This window comes from Echiichthys vipera, assembly GCF_963691815.1.
Source record: "Echiichthys vipera genome assembly, chromosome: 3".
NCBI classification, from domain to species: domain Eukaryota; kingdom Metazoa; phylum Chordata; class Actinopteri; order Perciformes; family Trachinidae; genus Echiichthys; species Echiichthys vipera.
Window position 1 is genome coordinate 19,778,582 of NC_139828.1, and position 13,547 is coordinate 19,792,128.

Here is a 13,547-nt window from a genome sequence, read left to right on the forward strand (position 1 = left end):
GGTAGTTGTTGAGTTTGTAGGCTGAATTAATTGTTGTGCAGATGATTAAGCTAAGGTAGTTAATATGCTGCCACTTATTGCTGTCAGTGTGCTCTCAGTGTCAGTGAGGCTGGTCGCGGGCCTCCTTTTATCGCTGAGCACTTAAGATTGGAAACGTTACCGGAGTGAAGCCGGGTGCTCACCTTCAAACTCAGCCATTTATCTGTTTTTTCCACACTAACTGCCAACTACTAAGACTTACAACACAGAGATACCATGTCATGAGGCTGAAAGTAAATGTCAGACAGATAAACCAAACCATACCCGTCAGAATGTTTTAAATGTGATACTTTTATTATGCACCTTTTGTGGAAGCTCTGTGGATGTTTTTTCAAACTTTAAATGAGCTTTACTCTATATTCAGAACACTTATATAGCACTAAACAAGTATTAAAGATATAGTATGTGAAGATATAGTGGAGTAATGGTGTCCTGAGCAGAGAATAAAGTCACTCTCCCTCTGTGTGTGTGTTGTAAGGGAGTTTCTCTGTTGTTTGTTTTGATAGCCGGTCTAGCTGCGCGTGCATGTTAGTGCATGTTAGTGCATGTGAGTGCCTTGTGTGTCAGTATCAGACGTACCAATATGTTAGTGAACCGGTCTGAGAGAACTGTGTGGAGGCAACCCTTATTTCCCAGTATTTCCTGTACAGCAGCTTTAAGCTTTGATTTGTGTTAAAAATCTACAGTTGGACCTTTTATGCAGATTTGTCAGTGAACCAGTTTCACACGAACAGACTACAGTAGATAAAGAGCAGCAGGCACTTATTCCACTGTGCTCAACTCTCAAACCGCCAATACACAGTCAGGGTTAGCAAAGCTGTTCCTTGAGGAATTAATTTGCAGCACTTTGGAAACCGCATTGCTTAAATTCTTGTTGATACACCAAAAGAACAGAAACCAGTGTGACAGATTTGGAATGACAGCAAAGGCTAGTCTCAGGCTCTGAATACAAAACGGTCAAATGAGAAAATGAAATTTGATAAATCAAACTGTGGTTGTATGGGAGAAAAGGGTTGCTAATTATTCAGAAACTCATCAGATCATTAAATATAGTGGAATTTCTGTAAAAGTACTATAAAATGTGACGTGTTTAGTGTTTAACAAGTGGAGAAGAGCACAAGGTTGCACATACACGAAACATTTCATCAGGACTGTCACCGACGTGCAAAGAGCAAAACACTTCTGACCTCAGCAACTAAATCCTGTCTGCTTCAAGAAATATCCCACCAGAGCTCTAATTTATCGTATCAAATCAATCTGGAACACACTCAACAAAGGCTATTAATGAAGTGAAAAGTTGAGGATAAACCCAACGGAACTAAATTAACAGCATCAAACTCCTTCAAATGGAAAAACGACAATGTTTTAGTACATATATATTTTACTCCATGTTAGAAATTGTTGAAGTATGGCCTTATTATGAGGCTGTTGTGATGATTTGATTTTACAGTAAAGTAACTTTGGTGATAACTTAATTATCATTATTATTATTATAATTATCAAAACAACATGATAGTGTGCGGTTACCTCCCCTTCCATACTGGGAGCTAGAAGGAAATCAGTCCTCATCATCATAATAAAAGCCTCTATGTAAAATGATATCGCAATACCTGAAAGGGATGTAAGTTTTCATTTAATACAGCAAATTACCTGATAAATCAACTGTATTGTTGGCTGCAAATGCAATGTAACAAGGACATGACGTGATATAGCAGGATAAGACGGATAAATAAAGGACAGGACAGAAAGTGAAAAGATAAGACAAGAGGATGGGAAACTGAGCAGTATGAGATTACCAAGCCTAGAAAAGATAACTATATCAGACAGTAAGTAAAGAGGGGGGGACTGAAACTTCACTGATGTCATCTCACACACAGCAAACTCCTACGTCATCATAACCCTAAAAGCAGAAGCAGAATATCAGCACAGACGGACATGAATCTCTGTTTGCCAAAACGAACTGTAAAACCGCTAACTTGACGAGGGAAAGCAATGACGATGAAAGCGGTTTGTTTCTGTGTAGGAATTAATGGAAATTACACAGGGGGCAGGGTTAAAGGGATTTGGACGGTTATAAAGTGCACTCTACTTTTCCCCGTTGCTTTTTGACTGTGTTATTACACACATGTGGTCAATCCATCAGGCCTATAAATACGTCTGACTCGGCGTTCATTAGCAATCTCCCTTTGAAGGTTTTTTATTGGTGGGTTGACATTATAAAGACACTTTGATCCCCCTCCCCGCCCAAAAAGGCTGATGTCGTCATGAGCTTCTGAAAGGCCGGCTGCAAAATTAGTCACATTTCCTTCTGTGAACAGTCACTTTCAGGTATACCCATCTGGTGAGAATTAAGTGTGTGTGTGTGTGTGTGTGTGTGTGTGTGTGTGGGAAAGCATGAGCGATGAGTACAGTATATTTGATATAGTATATCATCATGTGCTTTCAAAAATAAAAAATGATAAATATGTGGGGCTGTAATTCTCCTTATCAGAACATTCTTGTAATTGATAAAGCATCAAAACAACCATTACCCTTGTTGACTTTAGTTTTTATAATATAATGGAAAATAAAAGAATATCTGTCTTTCTCAGTTAAAAAGAAGAATGTTTGACATATCTATAACTTTAATTTGACATTATATACAAGGGGTACTCTCTTCCTTCACCCTCAGTGTACACACACACGCGCACACACACACACACACACACACACACACACACACACACACACACACACACACACACACACACACACACACACACACACACACACACACACACACACACACACACACACACACACACACACACACACTCTCTCTGGAGATACTTATTCAGATCTTCCTGTGGAACCACATCTGTCCATCTGACTCATTTCACTAATAAACAGCATTGAAAAAGCAGGTCATTTTTAAGTCGACTGTCCTGTGGGTGTTGTTTAAACGTCCTGGATTAAACTGAATGAGTTCTGAGAAGTCTAAAGGACAGATTTTGCAGACTCTGCCCCTTGACCGTCTTACACCTGACTGTAATTTAAAGGAAAACTTTCACTTCTGTGAACCAATCTAGACAAAAGACAGCAAAACCACTCAGATTTAGTGCTGTGAATCAATTCTCCATACTTTATCTGATGAAATCTGAAATATATATATATATATAAAGAGAAATATCAAATAGATTCCCACAAAACCAATACTGAGCAGCGCAGGCAGTGCTGCATGCTGAATTACAACAAAACATGATGTGAAGTGAAACTGCATGATTCAGACATTTCTTTTGAATAATGAATTAATGATTACATTGTTAATTAAGATCAGTGTAAGTTATGAGTAGCACTGTCTTACTGTGTGACACAACAGAAACTTATCATTGTAGAATAATTACCATAAAAGATAAAGCCTACTTTTTTCTTAAAAACATAACTCTAAATGTAAAAATATTCAAGCTTTGTACTCTGAGATATTACTTTTCATAAAACATAAAACAACATGATAACTTTATACTTTAACAAAATAAAAGTCCCTATATAATTAATATTACAGTACAGCTACAGTGATTTTATCCTAACTTGTTTAGGTTTTAGTAGTTAGTAAGAATTGTGAAATTTGGTTTAAAAAAGGGAAAAGACAGCAGTGTGTTTACAGTTGTGCAACTACAACATCTGGATTAAAATCACATCTGGCCTACCGCCTGCGTTTCTGCACAATGTCGATGGGCCGGTTGACAGCGCATGGCGACCCGCAGATATTCCCATTCCTCACTTTGAAGTAGCGATCCTGGACCGAGGGGGGCTGATACACACAGTTAGTCGGTAAACTCATGTTTGTGGTTGTTTTTGTCTCCCTTCTGCTCTGTTTTCCACTAATCCTCCCGTTCCTCCTCCAGCGGACGCTCCTCTACTCCTCGTCTCTCGTGCGCTCTCTCCTCTCCTTCCACACCACACCAGGTTTCCATTGAGGCGCAGACAGACGGAGGAAAGCCCTCCTCGGTGTGTTTCAGCTGCATGCCTCCAGCCCAGAAACAAGTCGAGGGTGAAAAGAAGGAAGCGGGATCAAAGCAGAGTTGGTTCTAAAGAGTCATTTCCTGCTGTTTCATGCGGTTTGGAGAGCTGAACGCGGAGAGCTGTTGGTTTCAAATCCACGTGGAGGAGTTTAGTGCTGAACTCTCTCTTCTCTGGAGATACACAGCTCCCTCCCTCTCCCTCTCCCGCTCTCTCTCTCTCTCTCTCTCTCTATGGCTCTCTCTGTCCGTCTCCTTCAGCACATGGACTACTGAGGCTTTAAAAAAGTCATGAACTATGTGTGTACAGTATGTGTGTGTGTGTATGTGTGTGTGTGTGTGTGTTTGAGAGAATGAGAGAGAGAGAGAGATAGAAGGGGGTCTGGGGTCGTAGTAGTTACATCACGTGTATGGGTGTGTGTAGAGTGAGTTTGCGCAGTGTGAATATGCGTGTGTGGTAATGTATATGCAAAGTATGTGGTAAATGTGTGGTGTGTGTTTCAGAGACCAGCATCACCGAACAGGGAAACTCTCTGAGGCATCACACACACACACACACACACACACACACACACACACACACACACACACACACACACACACACACACACACACACACACACACACACACACACACACACACACACACACACACACACACACACACACACACACACACACACACACACGAAAATTCAAAACCATTTCAATGTCTAACACGCCTTCAGCTTCACATCGACCCTGAGAAAACTAATTTACATGGTTTTATTTTTTTGTATATGTTCCTATTGAGGTTTGTAGAGCTGCAGCATATACAGTACATTCATAGCACCAGGTTTAATTGTATAATTGCACAACTCTGAGCTCCAGTCCAAGTGATGGACTTACTTAACCTGATGATCTCACCAACTGTCTCTGACTGTCTCACTGCTGTCGATATCGCAGACAAATATTTGTCTTTATAGAAAAAGGGCAGGCGGCAGAGTTGGACGTGTTGGCAGGCACATGCAAGAGGAGGTGGAGGTGCTTTAAAATGTCAATGACGTTTAAACTAACTGACTTGACCTATTAAAATGCATGACGTGGTGAGGATGTGGAGGTAGAATCAGATGTTTTACTTTCAGCTGTTCTTTCAACCTGCTAAAGTTGACCAGGTTCATCTGAAAGCTGCTGCCTGAACTCTTTTTCCACACTGCGCTAGATAGAGAGGGTTGCATTCTTATGTATATTTAATATACAGCTCATGTCTACAAACTGGATAGCAATATAATACACAACATTTTTTTATTTAACTCCAACACAAAGTTTTGATACAACCAAATTTAGGCATTTACCCATGGCCCTTTTTATTGCCTCAATTTGATGTCAAATGCATGATACTGTAACTGCTATTGGCTGATTTTTATACCAGCAGGGCGATATCAGACGGTACCAGCTGAAGGCTTATATTATTTAATATCCACACAGAGTGAGGTTTAGCCCAAGACCTGTGACTACACTGATTGCTCAGTTGTTCCGAAATATTTAAAAAATCAGGCAAAGATTCTCCTGCATTTGTGGGGACGAAATAAGCTCACTGTCTAGCATAAATGAAAATTTAAGCAACCACTACGTTTCTTCAGACCGGCTCGTTGGATGGTCAAAACGCTTCGGAAACACCCAAACACACACACCTTTCTGACGTCCGATTTGTATGGAAAGCTGATGAGGTCATTATTCGTCTCCTTTTCCTTGTCGTTCACTGTTTTAATATAGTTTTATAATGCCAGCTGGTGTTTAATAACATTATGCAAACTGCTGCTTTTCTTCTTTTTTAATTATTATATCAATCATTTTCCCCCCACGTCACTGAAGACAAAAGTTCGGTGTTAGAAAACTATATTAAAAAAAAGAGCAGAAAGTAAAAAGAGAGAAATGACGACCTCATTAGCTTTTCATATTTGTCACTTTATTTAACTATTGTCCTGAACTACTCTGTGTCCATTCACGATGACCCTACCTCACTTTATTTGGAACTGGGTCAGACTCAAACGTAATTTTCCAGTTAACTGCAACAGTCTGGCGTTAGGTCTATTTCAATATCACATTGAGCTGTTTACCGGTTTTGATTTTTGTCTAAGTTAAACTAAACTACAACTACGCAGGCCTCCCACCGACGCTCTCTTGTGCAACATGCTTGTGAAACATGTTGGACCTTAAAACAGATGCCGGGGTGGAGGTTTGCTGAGAATGAGGTGTTTGTGAGGCCGCTGTGTAACCAAATCCACCAGCCAACTGACTTCTACAGCCCAGCTGGCTGCTGGCTCCTATGACAACATAATGTCTGGTAATGAGAATAAGCTGCCGGGGGAGTGTCAGGCATGTGTGTATGAGTGTGTAGGAAAGTGCAGATCTAAGTGTTTGTGTGTCTTTACCAAGTGTATACTGCTAAAGAGTATCAAAGTTATATTGACCTTTTGTCAAAATATCAGTTAGTCTGCTGATCGTATGATGGAATTTTTGAGTAAAGAGAAATGAATCAATTTATTTAATAGGCGTGTTCACTATTGTACAGCTCAGAGCTTATTTACGCATGTGTTTTCTATGTTTTAGATTCCTGCATTACACAACTTCACAGACAGCTTCAGTGTTGATAAACTTAGCATTCTGCTGCAGCTTCTCGGTGAGCATAAACACAATGAGGTAATAGGGCTTCAGGCTCTGGGCCATGGATGAATAAAGAGAACTGGATACAGGGTTCGAGGCTAAGCCCTCGTCATTCCTATGAGAGCTGCTCAGTGGCGCATAAAGCCAAAAAATCTGATATTTACTCAAGTCATTTCGCGGGGGTTGTGACGCCCGGGCTCAGTAGTTACAATATCACTGTTTGGCCGCTATGTTGGACTGGCAGGCCAACGCGCTTCCTGAGGGGCCCACTCTGGTCCTCAAATGGCATTAAAAATCATCTTTTTAAAAAAAACAAAAAACAGGAAGCTCAAAGTATAGGTAATTCACATTATGCCAACACTCAACTGCAAAACAACATCTAAATAACTTGCCATACAACACAGCCTATAACCATTTTCCGTAAAATGAAGATGTGTTTAAGTATAATGAGTATTTCCTGATATGTTTCCTTCTTTAATGTCTAAACAAAAGTCACTTTATCACACATTTATCAAAACTAAGAACGTGTGAGAAATCTTCCATCCATTCCATTACCGGTTTATCCTTTTAGAGCTAATCCCAGTTTGATATGGGGACCAGTAAAGTCTGGCTTTCAGCTGTGTTTCACAGCAATTAAATTCTCCATTTAATGAATCCTGGTGGTTATGGCTGTGCTATAAAGCAGGAAAAAACTTTGTCTGCACATGTATGAGTTGCTTTTCTTGCAGTGAATGCATGACATCAGAGCAGAGGAATACTTGCACCACCTAGTGGATAATCCTTAAACTGACACAATGAACTGAGTATGGTGACTTTTTGTGGCTGATTTTAACGGTTAACAGGACATTAGGAGATGATCAGAGAGCTGCTTTAGTCAGAATTAAATCTGCAATCATGCCACAGTATTCAACAACGTCTGTGAGTTCACCAATTAAAATAACAATCACACTGAATCTGACTTTTCTATCTATGGTTTGTGCTGCTCTTACATGCAGTCCTCTGATACATGTGTGATTTGTGGTAACGTGACCTGTGGCTGCACATATTTATATCTTCCTGCAGGACTGATGTCATACTGCTTCTCCTGCGCCTCCCACAAAACACACAACCTGCAGTTGCAGTTGACCAGAATGTGTTACTTCAGAGGGTAGTGTCTCTTCAGTTGGATGTTTTTTGGCTTTAATCTCTATTTGGTTTAGATAAATTCATCAAGCATGCTTCGGGACTTCCAACAACACCCACATGCACTCAGTTCACACAGAGTTAAACTGTTTTATCTTTGGGTAGTTCACAGTGCAGCTTATTGAGTCTGCTGAAAATGGACTGATTATCCAGCAGAGGTCACTCTATGCCTGGAAACTATGTATAGTTACACACAGGAGTGAAACAAACACACATTTAGAGACACACTCAAAGCACAGCCTCAGACACAAGGCAAGGCAAGAGAGCAAAGTAATTATTACCACAGTTAGCAATAGCAAAGGGTTTTAAAGGCTTGTATCACTATTTTCTTCTTTGATGGTATTGGAAGAGTCAGAAGTGGGATAGTCAGACAGATTAGATCTTTTAACCATGTGTCCAACAGACCACACCTTTTCAAACCCCAGACAAACATCTTCCACATCTCAACTTCAAGCTTTTGTTTTGTTTCAAAACCATAAAAAAAAACTGTTTCCATTGCTGGTAAAACACCTAATTTGGCAACATGACCTCAAAGTACGAGCAGTAATTCTCTGGTGGAACAATCGATATGGATTTTGGGACGGGTGGCTGTGGCAGGGTGTGTGTGCATCATGTGTGCAGACGTGTGCGTGTGTGTGGGTGAGAGTATACAAGAAATGAGAAACACATGTCACATCCACGTGCTATGTGCAGCCAGGCTGGCGTGGCTGGGGAACTATTCCAGGCTCCGGGGTTTTATTTTGGGGGTCTGTTATTGTTATTGTTGCCCCTCCACCGCCCTTTATCACTCCCGCTCCGCTTGGACTCAGCTGTGGCCGTACTGGGTCGGTAAGAGGGCTCCTTCTGGGAATCCACTGGATGATAAGCTGGGAGCAAAATGGGACGGAGCAGGCCGCATCAGTTAAGGTGATCTGAGAGTCTTAAAGCCGTGTCACACAGCTTGAATCTAAATTATCCAGTTATTTAACAATTACAGTTTCTGTCGCATGTTAACAAGAGCATGAGTCACTTTACCGGCAAAGCCACTGTGATGACTTGCCAAATCATGACAAAGTTAACATTTTCAAAATCCCTCAATCTCCCTTACCCTTGAGTGAATCAGTCTATCTCGATGTGTCCGACAGATACTCAAAGTTTCAACCTGGGAACCCAAACGTTGTTCACTTCAAGAAAACATATTCCTTTATGACATTTCTTTGTCATTTGAGGTAATTGTTACATGGTGATCATGAAACTTACAGTACTGATACATATTTGACGTTAAAGCGGCATCCTTTTTATCATCCTCTTATTTGACATGTTTGAGTTTGAATGGGAGAAGCAACATTTCTGGATGTAGCAGCTACAGACAGTGAAACGTAAAGTTGTTCAAGTCAATACTCCACCAAAGGTATAACTGGTATGGAGATGCATTTTACATCAGAAATATTCTACTGTAGAGTTGCAGGTGGCGGTCATTTTTGTGTTTTTCAAAAGTCAAACATCATATTTCTATATTTATATTTAAATGCAGAAAACTACAGCCACAGGGCCTACTAGCAACATTCAGTATACAGAAAAGCCTACTTCTGTACAAAGGACCGTTTTGTCAATCAAGTTTATATTCTCAGTGTCCCTCTTCCTTTACTGTACGGTTCTGGCTGTGAGTGATGGCACTGAATTATGTGTTTGTGGTCATGCTGGGATGTGGTATAAGAGGCCCAGACAACCACTGACCCAGCAGCAGAGTGGAGAACTAGGTGGTGCCCACCAATCCCAGCCCTGTGCAATGCTTACTGGGACTGCTGACAGGAACAGGCAAGAACACACACAAGACACGGGATCACTTAAAAACACAGTTAAACAAGCATGCATGGGAACATATGTGCTTATAGCTTGACGCACGCACACAGGCAAACAGAAGGCAGTGTGTGTTTGACGTCAGCATAACATGAGTCAGTCTCTGTGTCAGAGGCCCCGATCACTCCCATTTTATAAAAATCCATCCTGAGTGATCAGATTACACGTGGACAGCTCCAAGTACAGGTGTGAATGCACCTTGAGATCCGACCACTCAGAATACACATGCATCCTGGGCAACAATGGAGGGCTGCCTACTCCACTACAAGGAGAACTATGTTCTAATTCACTGGCTTTGTCCACATCTAAGCCACATATACAGTAGCTCTCTGTATTTTGGTGGTTTTTGTATTTTACATTATTACATTACATTACATTTCATTTAGCTGAAGCTTTTGTCCAAAGCGACATCCAATAAGTGCATTCAACAATTAGGGTACAAACCAAAAGAGCAAGTTATTGCATTTTTAGCCTGTGGCTTTCTTATATAAAATATTTTCTCATGTCACAGAAACCACTGAGAGTGGATTGTGAAGTTTGGGTGTTTTTATCATACTGTCAACCATGCGTCAGTGGTCCCCTGCTCTTATCCCTGGCTGGTTTTGGGACCACAAGCAGACAATAACCTTATATTTAGGTTCACAAAATGTACCAGAATCCACAAAATATATAGCTACAGATATTCCTGTTTTTTCTTTGCAATGTCAAGCTGGAGCAGCTGTAAAACTATGAATTCTTCACAATAAAAGTCCCCTGACAGTTTTGTTATTTAAACTTTTTTATTGTGAAGCAGCAATATCAGGAAATGTTGTGTCTTCATCAGCGGTACCTTAACAGGACTCCTTCAAAGCTGAATGTGAATCATGAAATAAAGCAGATATAAAAGTAAAAACACGAGCGCAGAGGAGTAAAAAAAACTTCCAACCACAGAGATTCAGTTAGAAGCTACAAAAGCACTTTTAAAAACATCTGTCTCTCTGTTCTCCTGCACACATCACCACAAGCAGACATCCTTATTTCTAGGTTCATAAAGTGTAACTGTAATAATGATTTATGTGAGAGTAAAAACTTTAATATACACACATGTTCTGCTGCCTGGTGTGGACAGACGTACTGAGAGCTGTCCACCTGTGATCTGATCTCTCAGGACAAATGTTAAAATCAAGGGAAAACAGGACCAGAGAAAAAGGCATTATTCACAAAATGAGGAACATGCACAATAAAAAAAGTAAACTGTGCTGCATGTGCATGTGCCCTCAAACTGCTGGAGCACAAACATCTCCAGAAGCTCTACAGCTCACTTCAGTGCTCTGCGCTCCGTCAGCAGCATTTGTCTCAGGGTCATCGTGCTGAAAGATGACTCTGGGAGACTTTCAGCAAAAACAGGAAGTCTGTTGAATGAAACTTACCACAAACAACATTTGTTTCCCCTCAGAAGCTGTTGGGTAAAATGCCAGCGTATATAAAAAAACAGTGCAGATCAAGAACCACCAAGTCACAAACTGGCCTCAATGTTCAGGGTGCTGAGCAACACACATCCCACTACACAACAGTTCTCAAACTGTTTGCAATAATGTAGCCCCTTTGAAATATTTTTTTTACCCAAGTACCCGCTGAACAGCGCAAAACTTTTTTAGAAAAAAAGCTTATATAAAGAGGTACAACACCGAGCTGCACCATTAGTGCCTGATTCACTAAACAACGTTTTAAGCCAAAAACACTTAAATGTTGCTTCATCCATCCATCACTAAATTCATGGTAAACCAATTTTTTTGCTATCATGGTGATAACAACATGCTCAGACGGCACTCAAGTTGCACTGAACTGTATCTTCTTGATAAGTTCTACTAACAATTTAGTGAGAAACATGGGCTTTTGCTTCATTGAGGATCTTCATCATTCTCTGTGTTTTCAGCTGTAATTCTGCTCTGTTTCAACCACAAACCCATTTTTTACAAATCCACATTGTCATTTGACAGTATTTTTAAACTTCATCAGCCTAACTGTTCAATTATACACGTTTGCAAGTCATAAACATGTGAATCTGTCCCACCTCTACCAGCCATCTATATAATGCAAATGCAAATGGAGAAAAGAAAATGTATAGTGGCACCCTTGTTTTAGGTGCATCAGTGAATTTCTTTGCAAAAGCCGGTGCACCTTAAGCACAAAATCAATTGCTCTTTGATTAGGCTGGCACCAAAACCTGCAGTTAAAACTAAATATATATATTTTCTTTAGTATTATTGTAAACATCACATTATTAGTCTGTGCGCACATTGCAAATGTAATTTATTTTTATGATATCAGGGAGATGACTATACAGTTATCACGCCTCTCTCCAGTTCTCTCTGTCACAATTCAAATTAGACCATAAAAGTCACTCCTAATAAAACCCTGCATGTACTATCAACACAAACAGTAAAATCACTGAATGTACGTTGTATGTATGTTCAGTCACCTTGTCTAATGCTGAAACTATCATTCGTACAATGAGCCATGTAGCTGTACTCTACAGCACGTATAAACTCTCCCTTTTATAAAAAGAAGTAGGATGATAGTCTAGGAACATACCCCAAGCACGAGTGTCTCCGACCGTGACCGAAACCAGTCGGCGTCCCTTTCCTTCCAAATCGGAGGTCTTTGTTCATTGTCCCTTCTGACTCATACGAGACAATCTGGGCTGTAAAGAAAAAAACCTCAACATCTGACCTGGGCCTCTTGTGGATTCTTGAACTTTACAACTCAGTTATTTTTCTTCCATGACCACTGGGGGCTTCTGGATTGACTCCATGAGGTTTTGCACGGTGATTTACCAAAACAGAGGACGATCCTAGGTGAGAAACGAAAACAAAACTGGACGGATCTGATTTATCGTCAGTGCCTCAGGATGCAGGAGAAACCATCGAGGAATGTTGCAGAGTTCGTCCACGGAAGTCGCAGGCAAGCCTCAACAAGGCTGACTGGAGTGTGATATTCTATTAGTCACTCAAGAAGGAAGAAGCAGAGAGGAGGCTGTTGTGACTGAAGACTCACATCGACGGACTTTCCATAGATGTCTCTCCTCTCTTATTGATTTGTTGTTGTTGTAAAATCCCAGATGTGACTTGACAACCTTCCTGAAAGGGTCTTAAATAGCACAGCTCCAAATTGTGCAGAAGATCTGGAGAGAAGTACAAAAACTTTCAAAGTAGCTTTGTAACTCTACTTCTGGCAGTCACTCTGTTTGTAAGAAAGGGGAAGCGTTGAGTTGTTGCTGTGAGAGATGATATGGCAGGGTAGCGTCAGCGAGGGTTGACCTCTTCCTCCAGCAGTGTGAGAGCATGCGGAGTCCCCTGAGGTCGCTGAGGACAGCCCACCGAGTCCTCAGGAGCTGTCGGGGAATTGGTTTTGTACAGCATATCCAACTTAAATGCTTTGGTATCAAGTTAAAGACTAGTTAATCTTCTTTTAAGCAACCATTTCATATATCTAAGCCATAGCCAAAGCGTTGAGTGTTGATTCTTCCTGAGCTTTAAGAGACTGAAAATACTCCTACATTTAGACAGTTAGAAACATTTTTGTATGTTCCAACTTGTCAAAAGGAGAACTGAACTTGGTGTGTGGCTAGAGGGTGTTTTTACTGTCTGGCAGAGCTGGCTTGGCTCAGCCTTCGCTGACACGTGAGATCAACGGGCCGCCTGACCTGACACCCTCCTCCCGCTGCCCTGCAGCTGCATAATTACAGGGGGATATTGTTAGAGTTGGTGCTGGGCAGGGCGGCAAGGGCGGGGAGGAGGGAAAAACCTGTTACACCAAAGTACCACACAAACATAATCTCACATTTACAAAAAGTAAACAAAC

At 40.8% G+C, this 13,547-nt stretch overlaps 1 protein-coding gene across 3 annotated transcripts in view; it reads right to left on the reverse strand.

The window, feature by feature from the left end:
- pde4cb (phosphodiesterase 4C, cAMP-specific b) overlaps positions 1 to 13,198 on the reverse strand; it is a 46,612-nt gene extending 33,414 nt beyond the window's left edge. For 2 of the 3 annotated variants that reach the window (XM_083911049.1, XM_083911052.1), the window contains exon 1: positions 3,726 to 4,101. In XM_083911049.1, coding sequence (XP_083767175.1) covers positions 3,726 to 3,859 — 134 coding nt within the window. In that variant the 5' untranslated portion in view covers positions 3,860 to 4,101. Of the gene's footprint in view, positions 1 to 3,725; positions 4,102 to 12,278 lie in introns of those variants that run through there. The other variant, XM_083911050.1, reaches the window with a different exon arrangement.
- Positions 13,199 to 13,547: the final 349 nt, after the last annotated feature.